Source organism: Grampus griseus (genome assembly GCF_964374135.1).
Source record: "Grampus griseus genome assembly, chromosome: 5".
NCBI classification, from domain to species: Eukaryota; Metazoa; Chordata; class Mammalia; order Artiodactyla; family Delphinidae; genus Grampus; species Grampus griseus.
Genome location: NC_138998.1, coordinates 76,404,943 through 76,427,427, shown reverse-complemented (window position 1 = coordinate 76,427,427; position 22,485 = coordinate 76,404,943). Strand labels below are relative to the sequence as shown.

At 38.9% G+C, this 22,485-nt stretch overlaps 1 protein-coding gene across 1 annotated transcript in view; it reads left to right on the top strand.

Annotated features, from left to right (window-relative positions):
* Positions 1-3,463: 3,463 nt before the first annotated feature.
* CD86 (CD86 molecule) overlaps positions 3,464-22,485 on the top strand; it is a gene marked incomplete at its 3' end in the record, with an annotated part of 60,101 nt that continues 41,079 nt past the window's right edge. The window contains exon 1 of the mRNA XM_082654799.1: positions 3,464-3,587. Coding sequence (XP_082510925.1) covers positions 3,535-3,587 — 53 coding nt within the window. The 5' untranslated portion in view covers positions 3,464-3,534. The remainder of the gene's footprint in view (positions 3,588-22,485) is intronic.

Here is a 22,485-nt window from a genome sequence, read left to right as displayed (position 1 = left end):
CTGAAAAGGAGAGACTTACTTTTGTCATTTTGCTATTTGTTTTCTACCTTCCTTATAGACTTTTTTGTCCCTCTTTTCCTACATTATCATCTTCCTTTGTGTTTAGTTGAATTTTTTGCAGTGAAATGTTTAAATTTCTTTCTTATATCTTTTTACACATATTCTATATCTATTTTCTTTGTGGTTACCATGGAGATTACAATTAAACATACTAAAGCTGTAGCATTCTAATCTGAATTATACTTGCTTAACTTTAATAATAAACAAAAACTCTGCTCCTTTACAACTCTGTCACCACCTCTTTCAGTTGCTGATATTACAAAATTACATCTTTATTCATTGTGTGCTCCAAAACATAAACTAATAAGTCTTTTAAATGCATTAATCTCTTAAATTATGTAGAAAACAAAATGTAGAGTTACAAATCAAAGTTACAATAATACTCGCTTTTAGAATTGCCAGTGTATTAACCTTTACTGAGATCTTTATTTCTTCATACAACTTTGAGTTACTCTCTAGTTTGCTTTCATTTCACCCTACAGGACTTTCTCTGCATTTCTTGCAGAGAAAATCTAGTAGTAAACAACTCTCTCAGCTTCTGTTTACCTGGGAATGACTTAATTTCTCCCTTACATTTGAAGGACAGGTTTTCCATATATAGGGTTGTTGATTGACAGGTTTTTCTTTTTTTTTTTTTTTTAGTACTTAGAATATATTGGCCCATGGCCTCCAAAGTTTCTGATAAGAAATGTGGTGCTAATCTTATTGAGAATCCCTTGTATATTACAAGTCCTTCTCAACCAATGCTCTGAAGATTCTTTGTATTTAGCTTTCCAGAAACTTCATCATAATATGTCTCAGCGTAGGTCTCTTTGAGTTCGTCTTACTTGCAGTTTGTTGAGCTGCCTGGATGTTTATATTCATGTCTTTCATCAAATTTGTGAAGTGTTCTGCCCCTTTCTCCTTCTTTTCTCCTTCTGGGACTCTCACAATGAATATGTTGATTGATTTCATGGTGTCCCATGGGTACCTTAGGCTCTGATAATTTTTCTTCATCTTTTTTCCTGTTTCTCAGTCTTGACAATTTCTTTTGTCTTATCTTCACGTTCACTGATTCTTCCTTCTGCCTACTGAAATTTTCCTTTGACTCCTTCCAGTGAATTTTAAAATTTCAGTTATTGTACTTTTTAGCTCTACAATTTTTTTGGTTTCTTTTCAGGTTTCCTATCTCTTTTATTGATACTTCCATATTGTTCATACATCATTTCACTGACTTTCTCCACATCTTCCTTTAGTTCTTTGAGCATCTTTAAGATAGTTGTTTTAAAGTAGATGTGCCATCAAGTCTTTATCAAGATCAGTTTCTGTTGATTTATTTTTTCCTTTTAATGGAAAATTCTAAGAGGAAGTTTATATTTTCCTTTATATACATTGTGATATGATTTTTTTGTTGAAAGCTGGACATTTGAATCTACTGTGGTAACTCTGGACATCAGATTAGCCACCTTTCCCACTGTTTGCTTTTTGTTATTCTTTTTGTTTTTTTAAATCATTGTAGGCTGTCTCTGTGCCAAGGATCACACTGAGGTATAAACTTAAGGTCCTTTCAGGTCTTTGTTGAGTCTTTGTCTTTCCCACTTTCTAATTTTCCCCATATATGCAGTTGCTTTTGAATTTCCTAGTCTTTAATGTCTGGCTCCAAAGAGTGGAAAAAGAGAAAAAGGAAGGAAGAGGAAGGGCACCAGTCCTTTCAATCCACTGTAAGTCACTTCAGCTGGCGGCTGGGGAGGTGCAACAAAAACGGCTTCTCATCTCTTTGTCTGCACTTCTGTACCTGAAGCAGCAATCAGGGATCAGGACATATATCCCAGATATTTGGAGTACAGGGTCTTGTTTTGCCCACCTTGATACATGCAAGCTGTGTGCAAGATGCTCCAGGAACTTGTACACAATTGCCTGCAGTGGAACTGGGAGTGGCAGATGCGTAGCCGCTCCCCTGTGCCACGAGCTGAAATTGATTGAAATTAACCACAATTTACAGTCCAAGCCTTCCCTTGGAAATTGAAAGCCTTCAATAGACTACAGAGTTCCAAAATAGTTACATCAGACAGATTCTGCCAGTGCAATTGTCTAGGCAGTTAGAGAGATTCCTGGTGCTTCTTGCTCTGCCATCTTCCCAGAATCCTATCACCTGTTATTTTCAAACTTCATTAAAAATAATATAGGTAATCTATTTCTAATAATTTTTCTTAACATTCTGATCTTCTAAACTAATTTACAACAATTTTTTTTAGTGTTATCTCTGTATGTTTTACTGGCTTTTAAGCTTACCAAAGTTTTATTTCTTTCTTTAATCATAGCTTTTCCATTCTTAGGCTTTCAATTTTAATTCATTTCTAATTATTTGGGAACACACATATTTAAGTAATTTATTTTGGAAGGTTATCTTAGTGGTGGTATTTTTGTTGTTGTTGTTTTTGTCTGCTTGGTAATATATTTCTACTGACTTCACACTTAACTGGCATCTTATCTGGGCAGAGAATGCTACCTCAAAACACTATGGATATTGTTCTGTAGTTTTCTGATATTTAGGGTTGATTAAGATGCCAAGCTGGTTTAACTTTCTCTGCAGTCATCCTACTTTAATTTTTTTTCTCTTTTTTTTAGTTTTCTTTGTCTTTGGAATTTAAAATGCTCATAATGATTTCTCTGGATGAAAATCCATTTTCTTAAAAACATTTTTTTGACCATCTGAACCCTTTGAGTTCCTTAATTGTGCCTTTTTTAGTTCATACGTGGAAATTTCTTTTCTTCTGGTAATAGATTCCACTTGATGAATTTTATGTTTCTCTCTCAAGTACATCTTTTAATTTTAGGGTTCTGCTTTTTTTTTTCAGGTCTCTATTTCAGGAATCCTCTCTTTGACCAATCTAACTTTTGGCTATAGTAGAAATGACATAATAAAAGTGGTAGTTTTTGTTTGACCCCTTGGTTGTGCAGCTCTCATAGGAGGTCACCCCCTTGCCCTTGAAGTTCAGTGAAATCCTCCATCATCCTGGTGGTGGAAATCACAGGGGGAGGCTACCCACTTCCAATACACATCCATAATAAATCACACTTTTTATTGTCTTACCAAAATCTACAGAACGTTCTTTTATTCTATCTTACAGATGCAGAGTGTTGTGGGTTTCTTTTTTTCTCTTTTTATTATCTTATTTTCTAGGCTTTTTGAGGGAGTTTCAAGAGGGGGGATTTTTAGTCAGCTTCATCTTAATGCCATGTCTGGAACTCAAGCCACTGAATTATTATTTTTTAAATATATTTAGACCTAGGTCAACAAATTCAAATGCAAGAAAAGGGTTAAATTTCTTCCACAAGTGTTGGCAAAATCTGTAGAAAAAAAGAGGAACAGCCTTTAATAAAGAAAGTTACAAAGTATACAGTCATTGAGGAGGAAAGCTTTCAGGGGTGTAGGAGGGGTTGCTCCTCCTCCCACTGCCAACTAGCACAGACAGACAGACAACAAACGAGGTCATGCCCAGACAGTTACCCCAACAGCAGAAACCAGTGAAGATGGGTCTCGGATGGTGAGTGATCATTCTTATTCTTGAAAGGCAGTTATGAGTTAAGTGACCTCAGTGTCAGGCTGAGATCGAGGATGGTACTGTTTTCTGTCCTTCCTGCCCAAGAATGCTAATTATGTATTAAGGATGTATTTATGCAGCAGGAATATCTGGGAGAAAGAGCAATCTATGCTATGGAAGATTAGCTAGAGTCTTGAAGCCATTCGCACCTTCTTGCTCCATCACTCTAAGATGATCCCATACCTCCAAGGCAGGAGAGCTTTTAAAAAATGTCTACCGAAGATATTTGACTACTAATTAAAGATGAGAATTATGGAAATGTCAAAATGTTTATTGGTTGTTGGGGGTTTTTTAAGTGATTTAATTTTGATTTTTGAAAATTTTTTTCAGATATTTAAATGTTACAGTTACTGATTTCAAGAATCAGGAAATTTTAAAATGTCTGTACATGTATAACAAATGACAGGGAGTAAATTCAATGGACACCAAGGTCAGTTTGGCCTGGGGGTGGGGAATGAGATAGAGAAAGTAGAAGGAGAGAGGCTGAGGAAAAGGAAGAGGAATAAGAGGTGTAAAAAGCAAATGCAGAACCCAGATCATGAGTCACAAAGAGGCCATTATTTCAGTAATTCAGTTAGCTACAAGGTATTGAATATGCATGATATGCTGTGTAGTTTACTAGTGTGATTTCACTGAATTTTAATCTTCACAGTGACTCTCAGGCCGATGATATCATCATTGTGTTTTATGGATGAGATAACTGTGGCTTAAAGCAGCTAAATAATTAACTCAAGGTCACGCTGGTCATAAGGAGTAAAAATGTTTCTTTCCACTTTGTCCTGCACAAGGTTTCTCCATGTCCCGGCAGGCCCCCATGGCAGTGACTTACTGGAAGAAGTCACATCCACCCTTCTCTTGGATGGTGGCAGCTGGGGTCACTGGTTATTTCTTATTGTTCTTTGAAAATCTACGTAACCCTCGTCTATCCAGTGCTTACTGGTTTGGTAGACAGCTTTGCTGCTTTTATTTCAGAAGATTAGAATTTAATTTCCAAGTAAAGACTCCTTTTCCCTCCAGTGAAATTTTGAAATGTTACCCACGTATGAAGTGAGCAATTTCAGAATATATAATTTTGTGGAACCACAGAAGTGGTACCTTATGCTAACACTGCCTGCAGATGTCTATAGAACCACAGGCCACTGTCTATACTGTTCTTGTTAAGATTCTCTTTGTTTCACAGTGCCTGAAAATTGACCATGAACAGGAAATTTTAAAATATAAATGGCCAATACTATTTAGTCTTATCTGAAATAAAAGAAATGCAAATTAAAAGTGAAATGTCATTTTTCTTTTATCAACTTGGCAAATATTTTGTTTGAAAAGCAAGCAAGCAAGAATCCTATGTGTTTCTAAGGAGGGAGGAACATTTATACCCTTATTACCTGTTGATGATAATATAATCTTTCTAGACAATAATCTAGTGATACATACCAAAAGCAAAATGTATACGCCTTTTAACCAAGTAGTTCAACTTTTAGGAATTTATTGTAAGGGCGTAAGCATATTTTTCTTGCCATTGTTTCTCATAGGGAAAATCTTAGAAACAACTTAAATATCTAAACATAAGTAGTTGGTTAATTATGGAACATCCATGATGAAATACCATGCAATCATTAAAAACTCTATTGTAGAACAATTCTTAATGTATTTTGTATAAGACAAAAACCAGAATGTACACTGCTACTACTTTTATACATGATACCTCTATACATACAATGTTAGAAATACAGATGATTTTTATTTTCTACTTTGTGCTTTTGAACTTGGATCACATCTGCAGGCAGAAAAATAAAACTAGATATTTAAGAAAAAGTAACCAATAGCTGGCTTCTCTCAGAAAAGCAGTCAGCTACCTAGTGGTATGTGATCACTCATAATTTGTGGAGTTCCACTGTTAGGGCTTTGGCCCTTTATGTTTAACTTTTTTGTCTCTTAACTCCTTCTCAAAATATACTCACTCTACCCATAAATCACTAGATCCTGATAAGCCTATTTTCATAGAATATTCTATGTGGAAGAGACCAGAGTGCTCATTTCCTTATTTTACAAATGGATCTCATGGCTCTGGAGTGAGCTGCACGGTGAAAGGAAGAACAGTGCAGGGGTTAAGTGGCCACAGTTAGGAACCAAAGTGCTAGTGTTTCTGTCCCGGATTCTTTCACTTTCTAGCTGTGTGACCTTGGACAAATTGCTTAACAATTGAAATCCTTAGTGTTTTACTGTATAATTGGGATAATTGTGATAATTGTGAGATTTTAATGAGATAATCCATGTAAGGTACTTAGAACCTTGCCTCGATAAGTACTCAGTGATTATTATTATTGTTGTTGTTTATTACTATTACTGTTAGGATTAAGAAATAGAAGGGAGGTCATTTGTCCAAGATGATACAGCTACTTGATGTCAATGCTAGGATTAGAATCAGGAAAGTTTTTTCCCAGCAGAAGTGTTCAATCCCCTCTGAGCCTGTCAGGACAACCCTAGGCTGGGCTCCCAGGGGAGCTGACAGTGAAACAGGCAGAGCCCAAGGACAAGACCAGCCACTTCCAGGAAATGACTCTGATCACAGTGGGAAGCCAAATGCTGGAAAGGAGGATGAGGGTAGGGAAGCCAAGAGCCAAGTTAGATGCAAGGATGAAGCCAGGAGCAGAGAACTAGTACAGGAGAGAAAAGATGGCTCAGAGACCCTCCTGAGGGTTTTTAGACCACCAGCTGTGGGCTTCATGGGAAGTCAACATAATTTAAACACCCAAGGTCTGGGTAATTAAGTAGACAAATGGGGTGCATGGGGGAATTGCAGGTATAGCTGTGAGAAGATGCCTGGCAAGTAGTACTCATAGAGGATGAGGTGGACACTGGGAGGGGTTAGAACAAGGACACTCTCTCCCCCCTGCCCCAAGCCCAGGCATCCATTGTGATTATCCTAAAGTCACAGCCTACATTTGAAGAACCATAAACAAGCAAAAATACGATAAAATTTGCTTTAAAAATGCCTCGGGCAGCAGAGTGCAGAACTGAGTTAACAAGGAACTCATTTAGGAAACTATTAGGCTAATAGGACTATAGGAAACTAATTCAAGGAGAGGCGTTAAGGACATAGAACCAGGGCAGTTATGGTAGGGTGAGAGAGGAGAGGATGCATTTAGGAGATATTTACATACCAGAATTGATAGGATTTGGTTTTTGACAGATATGGAGCTTGGAAGGAGAGATTTAAGTGTACAGTGGCATCCTCACAAAATGGAGGATATAGCAAGTGGATTGGGTTTGGGCTAGGGGAAAGAGGACAGAAGTTGAATTCATTTTTTAACATGCTGAATTTGAGATCTCTTGGAGCAGCTAGATGGTGATGTCCAAGTAGACAAGTGGATATACAGGTGTGAAGCTCAAAAAAGAGGTATGGGCTGCAGAAAACATTAAGAGGCTTCAGCACAAGTATAGGTGATAGTTGAAATTCTCGTTGTGGGTGAGATCACTAGGGAGAGGGGATGGTGAATTGAGAAGAAGCCAAGGATGGAAGCTGGAAAATTTTGACATTTAAGGAGGTAGATGAGGATAAAGAGTCCACAGTAGACACCAAGGAGGGACTAGAGAGAATGGGAACAGAGCAGGAGAAAAGTGATGTCATAGGAACCAGGGGAGGGGAGAGATGCAAGAAGGAGAAGGACAGCTGTACACCTGAAACTAACATAATATTATAAATCAACTGTACTTCAGTTTAAAAAAAGAGGAGGACATGTTCATGGAAAGACAAAGCATATTTACCAAATTTCTACACTGAGCACATGAGATACAGAAAAAGTGACTCTAGGGACTAAGGGTTAAGGGTTAGTTGTGTCCCCTCAAAATTTATATGTTTTAAGACTGTTGGTACAGAGTCTTAAATTGCTTTCCAGAAAGGTTATAGCCATTCACAATCCCACAATCAGTAGTATATGAAAATACCATTCTTCTTCTTTTTTTTTTTTTTCTTTTTCTTTTTTTTGTGGTATGCAGGCCTCTCACTGTTGTGGCCTCTCCCGTTGCGGAGCACAGGCTCCAGACGCGCAGGCTCAGCGGCCATGGCGCACGGGCCCAGCCGCTCCGCGGCATGTGGGATCTTCCCGGACCGGGTCACGAACCCGTGTCCCCTGCATCGGCAGGTGGACTCTCAACCACTGCGCCACCAGGGAAGCCCACCATTCTTCTTAATGGTATCTCAGGATGTGACTATATTTAGAGATAGGGTCTTTACAGAGATAATCAAGCTAAAATGAAGTCATTAGGATGGGCCCTAATCCAAGATGACTGATATGCTTAAAAGTAAGAGGAAATTTGGACACAGAATCATGCATAGAGGGAAGACCATGTGAAGAGACTTGGAAAAGATGGCCATCTACAAGCCAAGAAGAGAGGCCTAGAACAGATCCTTCCCTTAAAACCCTCAGAAGGAGGGTTGTTTCAACCACAAAGTTTGTGGTACTTTGTTATCACAGCCCTAACAAACTAATACATTTGGTGGGTGTACATAATCCTTTGGTGAGGGTGCAAATAGCCAGAGAAAGAAACTGTGAATAAATATCTCAGAGAGGTTGGTGAGGAACCAATAAAGGATTAGGTCACCTAAGCTAAAAGGAGAAAAATATTTCAAAAAGTAGAGGGTAGTCACGGTGTCAAATTCTGCAGAAAGGTGAAGTAGGAAAATGACTGAAAATGTCAGTCCAGAGGTCCGTGGTGACCTTTGTGGAGCACACGCCCAGCTGAGTAGAGGGGGTAGATCTTAGAGAGCTGAGAACAGAGACAGCAGATAGATCACTCCCACAAAACATTAGGTGATGAAAGGGGACCTCTTCACTGAACCAAACTCACTTCTGCTGTCCATAAAGAGCCACACGGAGACACCCTAGAGTCAATCGGCCAGACCTGGAGTCTCCTGTGCTTTCTGCAGCTGTCATTTCACATGTTGGATTTGTGGTACTGACATAGATTCCATTCTCTTTTGTTAAGCCATAAGAAATGTGTTTTTCAAAGCTTCTCAGAGATGAACCCTATGATGAATCTGATGTTGTAAGGGGGATGTTGTAAGACTGTGGTGAACCTAATGATGTAAAGGAAAAAACAAGCCTGAGTGGAATTTGGGGGATTATTATAACTTAGGTCAATAAGCAGGAAAAAACATAGTAGAATTGGAATAGGGAAGTATTAAAGCATTGTCTTAGAAAGCTTGGAAGTCAAAGTGAGTTTAAAATTTGCCTTCTGTAGCCTCAGGATATTATTGGCCAAGCAATGCAAATGTCACACTTCTATATTATTGGGGATCAAATTAATCAGGTTTGACTCTACTAAAAGATCTAATAAAAATTTTTTAAATGAACATTTAGCAAAATAAATGAATTAGTCAATAGCAGCCAGGAAATAACCATGGGGTAAAACCTGAAATAAATAAGTACCCAAAAGATAAACCTAGATCATCACCTCCATCTTACAACTATTTTCAACCGAGTAAACAATAAATCTTTATCAAGAACCTGATAGTTTTAAGGCAGTATGGAGGATACAGAAGAAAAAGCAGACATACAATTTTTATAATCTAATTGCGAATGGAAAACAACAATTATGAAGTGACAAAAGCAATCCAATGCCGTTAATAATTAAGTGATTTAAAAATATACAAATAACAAAAAAATGTTCATTTTCAGTAGACATTGAAGAAACACCAATGAGGTGTTTTCACTTATCAGATTAAACAGTTAAACAAATAATCCAGTTACAAAATGGGCAAAAGACATAAAAACATTTCCCCAAAGAGGATATACAGATGATAAGTAAGCACATGAAAAGATGTTCAACATCATTATCCATTATGGGAATGAAAGTTAAAACCATAGTGAGCTATTATCGTACACTTATCAGAATGGCTAAAGTAAAAAATAATGGTAACACTAAATGCTGGCAGGTTGCAGAGAAACTGGATCACTCATACGTGGCTGCTAGGACTGTAAAATGGTGCAGCCACTCTGGAAAAGCGTTCGGCAGTTTCTTACAAAACTAAACGTACATTTACCATATAACCCAGCAATTGCATTCTTGGGCATTTATCCCAGAGAAATGAAAACCTATGTTCACACAAAAAACAGTACATGAATACTCATACCAGCTTTATTCTTAATGGTCGAAAACTAAGGGGAAAAATGTCCTTCCTTGGGTGAATGATTAAACAAACTGTGCTACACATATACCATGAAATACTACTCAGCAATAAAAGGAAAGAACTACTGGTACACACAGAAACTTGAATGAATCTCCAGGGCTAAGTGAAAATGCCAATCCCAAAATGCTACTGTGTGATTCCATTTATATGACATTCTTGAGACAACAAAATCACGGAGATGAGAACAAGTTGGTGGTTGCCATAGTTAGGGGTGGTGGGGAAAGGAAGAGGTATGTGTGGCTACAAAGGGATAGCACCAGGGAGCCTTGTGGTGGTGGAACAGTTCTGTATCCTGATAATGGCAGTTGTTACATGAATCTACACGTGTGATAAAACTGCATAGAACTACACACACACACACACAGAGGAGTGCACATAAAACATAAAACTGGTGAAATCTGAATAAACTCTGTGGATTAAACCAATGTCAGTTTCCTGATTTTGACATTGTACTAGTGTTATACAAGACATTACCATTGGGGGAAATTGGTTGAAGGGTACATAGGGCCTCCCTGTACACATTTTTTCAGCTTCCTTTGAATCTTTAATTATTTCAAAATAAACAGTTTAAAATGTAATTTTAAAAGACAAAATTTTCATCTTCACTAAGTATTAAGGAAATGCCAGTGTAAACACCAATGAGATATATTCATTTATCAAATTAATAATTTATATTTCATTAGGGGATGGGGGTATTAATGCTCAGAGTATACAGGAAGAATGGTTCTTTCATATACTACTGATTGTGGGATTGTGAATGGCTATAACTTTTCTGGAAAGCAATTTAAGACGCTGTATCAAGAGACTTAAAAATTCAGATACAAGCACACTTGGCCACTGCCTATTTCTCTATGTTCTAAGTAATTTTTTCAGTTCATTCAGCACCTTTGTTCCAGGCACTATGCCACACATTTGAAATATACCAAAGACGAGCAAATATGATTTCTGTCCTGAAAGAGCTCAGCTTAGTGGTAAATATATCAAATGTGGTGATATTTTTATGAGTGAAGTGTGTGGTGTTCCCCAGGAGCACAAAGGTGTCTGTTTTCTGTTTGTCTGTAGGTAGTATTGTGTCTTAGATAAGTGCCAGCATTTTGAGTCCATCGGGCTGGTGTCAAATAATAAGTAGTTAATAAGTAATTTTGTACTTATTAGTGATGTCACCTTGGGGAAGCTATCCAGCTCCCTGAACTTCAGTGCTTTCATCTGTAAAATGAGGCTACTGGTACTCACCAATGCTATGAGGGTTATAAGAATTTATAATGGATGTAGAGTCTTGTGAAAATGAAATATTTTAGGCTTCACATTCTTTTCTTTAAAATCTATTATTTCCTATCTTTTAAATGAAGTCTTAAATTTCTTTGGCTCTGCCTTTTCTGACTCAGTTCTAGCAAATGGATTTTTACCTGTAACTCAAAAGTTGCTATAATAGACCTCCTAATTATAGATAAGAGAAGGCCAGGCTCAATGCAAGTGAATAAGGTGAAAGCCAAACAAAAAAGCCACCTAAAATATATTTATATGAGGTAGGATGCCAAAAACATTAAAATGAAACCCTGTCCTGTGATTGGTAATCAAGTGAGTGTCTTCATGAAGTTGTCCTTGAAACCCCCTTTGTAGCCTTTTGGACCTCAAATATTTTAGTTCTGTTTATCTGCTTTTAATTTATAAAGACGTTTTTGCTCATTAGTCATCATGGGTAACATATTCAAATTTATACTTCTAATTCTAGAAGATACATAAACTATCATTTTTCTTTACCATAAAAATACACTTATTTATCTTGTTCTAATAATTTCACCTTTAGGGATCTATATAATTAGACAGTCAGGGATGTTAACAGATTTGTGCACAAAAATGTTTATTACACCATTATTTACTATAATGAAAAATAAGAATCAACCTAAATTTGTCATAGTAGGTGAATGGTTAAGTAAACTAAAAGTGAAGTTGATGATGACTTCTTGATGACAGAAAAAAACATAAGACTATGGAATTATAAAGAAAATAATGCAGAGAAACAAGATAGCAAGCAAATACGTCAAAATAGTCATAGTGATTACCTCTAGATTGGTGGGTTTTAGAAATAGGGATTTCATTGCTCTGCTAAGGAGGATGAAATCAAGGTAAAAAGTCATCTAGTAGCAGGGTACAGACTCAAAGTCAGAAGTGGCAAACATAGAACACCTTTGAGACCCTCAGATAACAGAAGTGAGTGATGGAACAAGACAGGTGAGAGCTGGGAGACAGAAGCTAAGGGGGTTGAAAGTGTGGACCCAGCAAGACACTTCCCTATGGAAACCAGATCCTAAGGCAGAGGCCACTTATCTTCTTCTCTTCTGACTGAGTTGGGAGTGTTCCCATGATCTTCCCCCGGGGGGTTGGAAGGAAGTGGATTGGGAGCGAGGGGAGAACTTGATTGAGAGCTCAGTGGAGAAGGTGGAAATTCAAGGAACATGGAGAATTTAGACAGTAGGGAGTAGAAAAGTTAATGTGCCCATTCAGTGGCTCACCCAAGACTTTATTTCCAAGAGAATTCCCTGGCTGGTTAAGTGTTCATGGTTGCCAGAAAATAAAAGTTAAAAAAAGGAAAACAGGCTCAAACCCAGGCTCTTTAATGCCTCCAGCTGAATTTTCACACATACAGGCAGCATGATCCCTTTAAACACTACTTAGTTATTGATATCAGGGGCTTATTCAGTTCTGGGGCGCCTTAGGAAAAACATCTGCTTAAAGGAACTTTGGGCAGGTTACTTAATTCTCTAAGCCTCAGTTTCTTCATCTGTTAGAAGGTTGAATAGTTTCAGTTTTTCAGAGGGTAAGGATTAAGTGAACTAATGGAGGAATATGAAATGCGGGGCTCCAAGAAGGAAGGAACAGTGATGGCTGTGATGAGCAGGGACAGGGCTAGGAACTTACATAGGTGTTGTCCCTGGATCCTTACGATGACCGTGTGAGCTTGGTATTATTTTCCCCATTGAAAAAAAATGAGGAAATTGAGGTTTAGAGAGGTTTAGTAAGTTACTCAACATCACAAAATTAGTAAGGGGCAGAGTAGAGACATGTACTCAAAAAAGTGCCAAACCACACCAAAAAAGTACGCTGATGCCTGACATTCTAATGATAGTCACATAGTATTATCAGTTAGAAATTAAACAGATTCAATTCTATATACCACTAAAACCTTGAGGTTGCCAGCTGTGTGTCCCTGAGCAAGTGGCCTAACTTCTCTGCAACTTAGTTCCCTCACTTGTAAAACTTTGTATGTTTTTTGTGCAGATTAAATGAAGTAATAGATTTAAAGTACTTAGCAGAGCACCTAGCTTATAAGCAATCAGCTAACAGATATTAACTTTAATAACATTTACTGGACCTGTTCCTTTGCTAAGCACCAGGAACGCAAAGGGGAATGAAACATGTCCCTTGCCCTTGTGGAACTCGGGACAGGAGAGCCATGTGAGCAGTGAGATTGTAGCACAATGAGGAAATAGCTATAATGGAAGAATAAGTAATGTGATTTGGGAGCAAGGAAGGTATAGATATTGTGAAAAGAGGAGGGGAGGATGGCCAAAAAAAAGGTTTCAGCTGTGAACTGTGGAATGATCTGGATCTTAAAGGAAGGGGAGCATTTTGCCGACAGAGAAGGCAGGAAAGGCATTCCAGACAGAAGGAACAGTCTGTGCAAAGGCAAAGAAGGCAAAAAAGCCTTGAAAGGATTTGAGAGGGTCAGGGAATAGTGAACAGTTCAAGTGTGACTCGAGGGTAAGTTATATGAGTTGACTGATAAAAGCAGGAGAGAAAACTTGGATTCAGGCTGTCAAGGGCCTCATGTGTCTTGCTAAGTAAGTGTGACTTCTGCCTATGAGGAACAGGGAGTAAGTCTTTAAAGCAAGGAAGTTTCATAATCAGATTGTTTTTGATGAAAGATAATGGTAGGGTAAAGGATAGTGAGAGGGAACCAGCCTGGAGGCTGCTGCAATAGTCCAGACAAATGGTGACAAAGATCCTAACATTGACCGCCATTGACATTGGAAGTGGGTGGGGAGGAAGGGGAAGTGAGGGGGTCACTTAAACACGTGTGAAATCCAAGGTGTGAAAATGGCTTGGTCCCTTCTTACCACAGTCATCCCAAAGGACCAAAACAAAAACACAGAAAACCTCTTTTAAAAATAATCTCTTTTGTTTGTATGCAAATAGGCCGTGCATAGTGAAAATGCAACTCAAGTGTGATGACAGATACAATATTCTGTCTTCAATCCATGAAACACGAAGATGGAACTGGTTTACAAATGCTGTCCTTCTTAAAAATTCCAACTCCTCACCTTAAAGCTGTAGCTAACCAGCGCAAGGCTTATTTGAAATTGTTTTCAGTCTTAAACCAGATATGTGGAAATCTATTTAAGGCACTTTTCAAAAGAAGCTTTACTGACATTGCTGCAGAGTAGGAAGAGCAACATCTTGTTTTACTGGAAAATTTCTTTCATATAGCAACACCTCTGCGGGTGGTGGACCTTTAGAATTTTCCAGATAAAGGTGTGTGAAGGGAACTGCAAAAATTACACTTCTATGGTTCTGCACCACCAACTTTAAAAATTGCAAATTCAAGTTGACAAATACATATTTTAAGGGTTCACAGAAGTCTTATGTGCATTGCTTTTGGTTACAAAGATGACACAGGGAAGTGAGCCTTTGGGTATGAAGTACCCCCTCCCTCAACCCTGCTGTGAAATGGAAGCTTTAAAAAATCCAGTGGTTTTTTTTTTTTTTTTTTAAACAAGCTTAGTCATAATAGTTGTGTCCTGTATGCCCCAGTCTATTTTATTTTACTTTGTAGTGCACATTTTATTTATACTCCTATATAAATATTTTGCATAAAAAGGTGCTTTCTCAGGTCTTTGTGCTTCCCTAAATTTGAAATATACTGCCATTTGTTAAAATGTGTTAGTTTTGTTATGTATTGTATTCCCTCCTCTGCACACACAGCAAAAAATAAATGGACTTAACTCTTCTAGCATCTTTTACATTTAGAATATTACCTCATTTTATTTCTTCTAACCGAGGTTATAAAGGAAATGGCAAATGTCAAACGCTTTGTGAAAGAAATGACAGTTTCTCAGAATGCGTAAGTGCATACTCTTAAGCAAGGGGCCTCTTTAAATTCAGAGATCACAATCTTCTGAGCTGAGGTTTAATGTTCCCAGGTAATGCTAAAGATTGAAAGGATTTAAGTTTGGAATCAGATATTCACTGTTAGATTGTGAAAAGTTCCATCACCAATGTTGGCAATTTATTGTATCAATTTTTAAACTTGCCACTGTATATATTTCCTTCCTCTTGGAAAGATTTTATGTGGTTATGTTACCTGTTAACTATCTTTCGAGTAAACTATCTTTTGAGTAAACTATCAGAGAAAGTCCTGGGATTGTAAAATTGTATTGTAAACCTTACTGAATAGCTAGAGCACAGAATTATTAAATTAGTTAAGGATCACTGAGTCTACGCCTCCCTCAAGTGAGCTCTCTCGATTGTTCCACCCATGACTAATGGTCATGCAGACACTGTGACCATTTAAAATATGAAATATCTCTCAGAGAGCCTATCCTTGAGATGGAGGGCCTGGGGAAATTTTTCTTAACTGTGGCCTGCATGATCTAGTTAGAATCTGCCTCATGCTTTTAAGATGGTATTTGATCATTAGGACATCATATGTAACTGAAGTTGTTTATGTTGAAAATCAGTTGGTGACAAGTACCTTGACATTATTAGATCGCGTAGGTCTCCTGCACTCACCTGCAGGATCTGGGAGGACAGGGACCCTCTGCTTTTGTTCACCTTGGATCCCAGGACCAGCTCAGGGCCTGTACTTAATCAAGGCTGGTTAAGCATTTGTTGGTGAATGAAGGCAAATTAAAAAGTAGAAATTCCAAATGGTGCAATTACATCTGTGGATTTTTAAGAATTATTGAAAAATGGGAAATGTTAACTGAGATACAAAGGTCAGTGGGAACACAGGTGAAGCATAAAATGTATGTATTTGGACGTCACTAGAGTCTATAGTTACTACCAGTTCCCATACATGCTCTGGCACCAGCCTTGGTGCTCTGCCCAGCCCTTCCAGGAGGTGTTTGTGCACTCAGCAGGCAGGCAAGGCAGGAGGGATGCTCTAGTTGTGATCTTGCTGGTATAATCCTGATCTCTGTCCACTGAGTTGTGAATTCCTTGGTTCTCTTGAGCTGCCGTTCTTCTCTGGCTTAACCTTGTTTCTGACCTGTGGTCCAGTTCCCCGCTGGTCCCTAGGGCCTGTCCCCCAGTGAAGGGCCTTGTTCCATGGGGACAAACAAGGAAGTGTCTCCATTCACCACACTGTAGATATCACACTTCTCAGAAACTCCTGATTCTGGGTGTGTCGTAGCACACCCCCATCCCATTCTGCCCTGTTGGCTCCTCACATGCTGGGGTTGTCGCCCCCAGCTCCATCTTCCTCCCTTTCCTCACTCACCCAGACCACTAAAGTAAGAGCTCATCTAAAGGCCACCCTCATCTCCAGTACAACAGTACTTCTTTTTCTAAAATGCATGTACCCTGACGCTTACCCTTTCGACAGTTTTTTTCCTTAACCTACTTTTCAATACATTCTAATGTAATCTTCAATCCAAATAGACGTATTTTGCTGCTGAATATTAAGCCACCGTGTGATTTTTGAGAGAATGTTTTGTATTCACTTGATAGAATCTTGCAAAACAACTGTTGGTGCCTCTTGCCTTTCTGACTTCTTAGAGGACATCTAGGCAAAAGTGTATCACTGGGTCCTAGTTTCGGTGTTCAGAAGCTGATCAAATACAAGTTAAGAAACAATACACATGGCCTCTTTCTTAGCATGCATGAATGATAGGTGTGAATTTGCATCATGAGAAAGTGAATAGAAGGAGGGGCAGCTAGGGAGACCAAACAAGCCAGCCTAGGACGGGAGGGGAGCCCGTGCTAGAGGTTGTAAGGGTGAGGGTCTCTCCTACCTTGTCGACCCACTTGCAGGATATAAATACTGAGGCTGCAGAATTTGGGCTCAGAGAAAAAGACTCTGATGCTTAACTATATAAAATCTTTTTTAAGTGTAGTTCAAGATTGTATCTCCTCCTCAAAGAAAAAAGAAACATTTTATTTCTAAGAATGTTCCTCCAGAAACATGGAACTGAAAGCTATTTTTTTTTTTAAATTGATCTGGCCCTTAGAAAACAACAGGGGCTTTTTCTTTAATTTACCTAAGTAATTGACATAAAAATCTATGGCTCTGCACCAGAAAGATGCAGAAAATGTCAAAATAGAGGGCAGAACCACAAAACTGCAGATTTTTCACTGCAACATTTTATGCATGGCATCTGATAAATGTGCAACATGGAGAAGTGAACCTCTGGACTGTGAAATTCATGCTAATTTCTTACCCACTAGTCTAGAAGCCCTCTAAAATGTCACATCGTTCATTTGGTTGCTTTACCAGGAATCATTGCATGTGGTGAGTGTGCATGTGTGTGTTTAATTAATAGATTTTATTTTTAAAACAGTTTTAGATTTACAGAAAAATTAAGCAGATAATACAGAGAATTCCCGTATACCCCCTACGCTGTACAGTTTCCCCTAGTATTATCATCTTGCATTACTGTGGCATATTTGTCACAATTAATGAACCAATATTGATACATTATTAACTAAAGTCCATACTTTGTCTCCCTCTTTGTGTTCTATGGTTTTTGACAAATTTATAATAACCTGTATCTACCATGACAGTATCATACAGAGTAGTTTCCCTGCCCTAAAAATCCCCTGTGCTCCACCTCTTCATCCCTCCTCAAGTATCCTGGCAACCACTGATCTTCTTACTGTCTCCATGGTTTATGTCTTTTTAAGGATGTCATCTAGTGGGAATCATACAGTATGTATGCTTTTCAAACTGGCATCTTTCATCAAGCAATATGCATATAAAGTTCTGCCATGTCTTTTTGTGGCTTGATAGCTCATTTTTTAATCACTGAATAATATCCCATTGTGCGGACGTATCACGGTTTGTTTATCCATTCACTTATTAAAGGGCATCTTAGTTGCTTCTAGTTTTGGCAATTATGAGTAAAGCTGCTGTAAATATTCATGTGTAGGTTTTTGTGTGGACATAAGTTTTCAAATCATTTGGGTAAATACCTAGGAGCATGACTGCTGGGTCATATGGTAGGCTTATGTTAAGTTTTATAAGAAACTGTCAGATTGTGTTCCAAAGCGCCTATATAATTTTGCATTCCTACCAGCAATGAATGAGAGTTCCTTTTGCCCCACATTCTTATCAGCACTTGGTACCGTCAGTTTTGTGAATTGTAACCATTCTAACAGTTATGTAGTTAGTAGCTCGTTGTTGTTTTAATCAGCAATTCCCTAATGATATATGAAACTGAGCATCTTTTCATATGTTTTATTTGCCATCAGTATATCTTTGGTGACTTTGTATAATCGGATCTTTTGCCATTTTTAAATTGAGCTGTTTGTTTTCTTATCTTTGAGATTTAAGAGTTCTTTGTACATTTTAGACACCAGTCCTTTATCAGATTTGTGTTTTACAAATATTTCTCCCAGTCTGTGGCTTGTCTTTTCATTCTCTTAGTGGTTAGTGTGTTTATGCTTTAAGGACGAAGGTTCTAAAAATACAATTTTACAACAGCAGTAAAAGGCAAATGTCATAGCAAATGTTCTATGCTCTTTCTCAGGTGGTGTCAGGGAATCCTGTTTGTGGACCCAGCAGAGTTTCATTAAAAGTAGAGTCAGATGCTGGGTGGCTGACCATCCTGCATTATTAGAGGTTGTGCGACAAGGCTGGGAATAAGAACAGGACCCAGCCCTAGGCTGCATCACTTCTAAATAAAGAAAAATTCAGAAACTGTGTTTACAGTCCGATCCTGGGCCCCCTGCATGGATTATACCATGTGTAGGCTATGCATTTCTGTCCATGAATCCAAGTGTGTAAGAGATGATCACTTTTCCTATTTCTTAACCCCAACTCTGAGCCCCCATTCTGCCAATCGGACAGGAGACTCCATCTTGATCATACAGGGGTGCCCTTCCCCTCTTGGGGCCCAGTCAGAATTCAGGAAGTTTGCCTGGTGCCTAAGAAGTGGTGGAAGTCCTAGTCTGTATTGGTTGCCATTGGCAGCCTTACTTTCTAGCCCCCAGTGGTCTTTGAAGTCTGGCAGCCCTTTGCCCCACGCCACGGTGGGGAATGAGGTCACATACTGAGGCTGGGTCCCCTGAGCCAAGGGCGCTGGCTCTCTAGGCACGAGCCACTGCCCCTGAGGTTGTTGTCTCTTTGGGAGCAGTGAGAGTGGTGCTTGATTCCCACTACACATGGTCCCCATGCCCCTCTGCCCTCTCTCCCTTCTGCATCTCAAAGGCACTCTCCGTGTTGTCTCTCACCCTCTAGGGCACCTGTATTGTCTTTTCCAGGGGCTTTCACAAAAGTCCAGAAGTGCCTTTGACTTTAGATCTCTTCTGCTTTCTTCTCTGCAAAAATCTCCGTGTCAAGGAAGCTCAGAAGACAAACACTAATTAACATTTCAATAAATCATTTCTCTACAATTATTTGTGGAAACTATTTTATCCAGTATCAGAACCACCACCTGGAATACTTTTAGAGTGCCTCTTGACCACTGGCCACAGGAAGCCATTTATATAAAGCAACAAATACGAATGGAATTGGAAAATTCAGCTAAGTGTTTGGCTGTTTCCAAATACCACAGGTTTCTAGCTTTGCCTCCCAGAGTGGACCCTAACGATGTGGTCCCAGAGGAACATCTCTTGAGCAAAGCTGAGCAAGGACATAGGGAAGGGATCTGTTTCCTCCACTCAGCCACCATCTATAAGCCGCTCCCCTCCTGCTGCTTTCCTGGTAGCCTTGGCCTCCTCAGACCTTACAGCACCTGGGAGTGAGGCAGTGGAGGAAGCAGCCCCACACAGAAGGCAGGTTTCTGAGGTTACCAGCAACTTCCTCCTCACTAAACACAAGGAACTGATCTTCATTTTGTTTGACCTCTTAGCATTTGAAACTGTTGACCGCCATCACTGTTGAACCCTCTCTGTCCTTGGCCCTGATGACCCTTGGTAAGGCCTCCTTATCAGATTTTCGAGTGGCACAGGCTTGGAGGGATGGCTAATTTACAATGGATGACATATGTGGGATTCAGAGTAATTTCGATTGGCTGAACGCTGGCCCCAAATACTGATACACAAACAAGATGGGGCCAGAGGGTGGTGATCTGACTCGACATGTGAAAAAAATCATGGTCAGCCAACCTCCCAATGCAACTATTTACAGGCTAATTTGATCTCTGACTCATTAACAAAAGTGATCTTGTCACTGCACCTTTCATTCTGTGAGCAAAGAGACAGTTGACAAACTCAGGGAGATGGGTGCCAGTACGAGAGCCACCAAGTTGATTAGGGTTCTAGAGACCAAATCACATGAGGAACAGTTGAGGATGCTGACCATATTTAGTTGAGAGAAGAGACTATTAAGGAAATGTGCAATATCTGCTTTTGACTATTTGGAGGATTTTATATCTAGATAGATATAGATACAGATATAGACACACACATACATATATTCTGGTAGTTCTAGAAAACATGTCAAGGACAACTAGATGGTACTTATGGGGGTGAGGAGTAAGGAGTGGGAGGTTTGGGATTATTATAAAGAAGACCTTTGTCTTTTTTTAAATTAATTTTATTGGAGGATAGTTGATTTACAATGTTTTGTTAGTTTCAGGTGTACAGCACAGCGATTCAGTTATACATATACATACATTCATTCTTTTTCAGATTCTTTTCCCATATAGGTTATTACAGAATATTGAGTAGAGTTTCCTGTGCTATACATTAGGTCCTTCTTGGTTAGCTATTTTATATATAGTAGTGTGTGTATGTTAATCCCAAGTTCCCAATTTATTCCTCCCCCCCCATGTTTCCCCTTTGGTAACCATAAGTTTGTTTTTGTTGTCTGTGAGTCTGTTTCTGTTTTGTAAATAAGTTCATTTATATCGTTTTTAAAAATTAGATTCCACATATGAGCAATATGGTATGGTATTTGTCTTTCTCTGAAAAAGACCTTTGTCTTATAACTGTTTTATCAGGTAGTGAGTTTTCTAATATTAGTGAAAAGGCAAAGACTGGACATCCATCTATCAGAGATGATATCGAGGGGGGTCGTTACTTGAGTGAGAGACTGGAATGACTTCTGAGGTCCCTTAAACAACCCTGCAACTCAAATTAAGTCATAGAGTAGGAGAATTCCATGACACTGTATCATCTTTTATTTCTGCTGCCTGTCTCATCTCCCTGCACTTCTATGTTACAGCTTTGGAGGAGGCTGCTCTAAGCAAGAACTAAAATAAATGTATGAAAGAAGGGATATGGAAAAAAGAAAACAAAAACCAAAACCCTTTTTTAAAAAAGGGCCTACTACATGCCAGAATTTGTGCTAGGTACCATGTATATATATGTATATATGTCATCCTATTTGACCCTCACAACAAGCTTATAAGATACTTAGTATTACTTCTGTGAGGAAACTAAGACTCAGAGAAGTTAAGTAACTTCCCCAAGAGCACACAGTTATTAACTATTGGAGCTGGGGTTTGAACACAGGTCTCTGTCATCCCAAAGTCCAGTGTGGCGTGTTATTTTTACTCATCCTTTACTTATGGCAAATGATACTGCTTTTTAAAATTTTTAGTATTGACATAAGGATTCCTTTTAAAATAAATTTACTTAAAGTAAGTTAAGAGAAAAATATTGTACAAAGAATAGTACAGATTTTACAAGGGTATGAAGTGGTACGAGTACCTAGAATGACTGAAGTTTGGGAAATACTATTCCAAATATTTTGATAGCAGGACTTTGCAATTTAGTCAATCTTATATTTTGATGGCTGAGTACAAGGAAGAGAAGAAAAGTTGAAGAGTAAGTTGAATGTGAATTAGTTCCCTGTGCTCTGATAGGTGGGGTAATTTCATGTGTTACAATAAGGAAACCAAATGGACCCTTTCAAATTAAAAACTATATGACTGTAAAATCCAGAGGAAAACCCCAGGTGGGGCCTATTTGAGTAAAGGATGACGTTTCCAAGGTATGCACACAGAGTGGCTGAGGGGAAGTAGTGGGAAAGAATGATCATCACCTTTCCAGTGATAGAAGGAAGATTTTTGTGGAAAGGTCAAAGTGAGAATTGGAAAGTCCGAAAAGAAGGTAGGAAAGTAGTAACGAAGACTAAACAGTGCAGAGCATGCTCTGTGTCGGGTGCTTTACATGCAAGACCTCATTTGTTTTTCACAACAACGCGGCAAGGAAGCTATTACTAGTCACAATTCATAGATGAGAAGACTGAGACTGGGAGGCGTTCAATTACTTGCCCAGGGTCCAGTGGCTCAAGCCAGGCTTTGCCCTTGGGCTGATCACCAGTTCCAAACCTGCACTACTTCCCCTGCACCACATGCCCTTGCTTGGGTGGACCTCCTCCACTCAGACAACATCAAGCAGTTTTCACTCTGTCACTCTTAATTTCTCCAGCCTTGCAGGGCACAGCTAGCCTCCAAGAGGTGGGGAGGCATGCTCAGAGGGGGG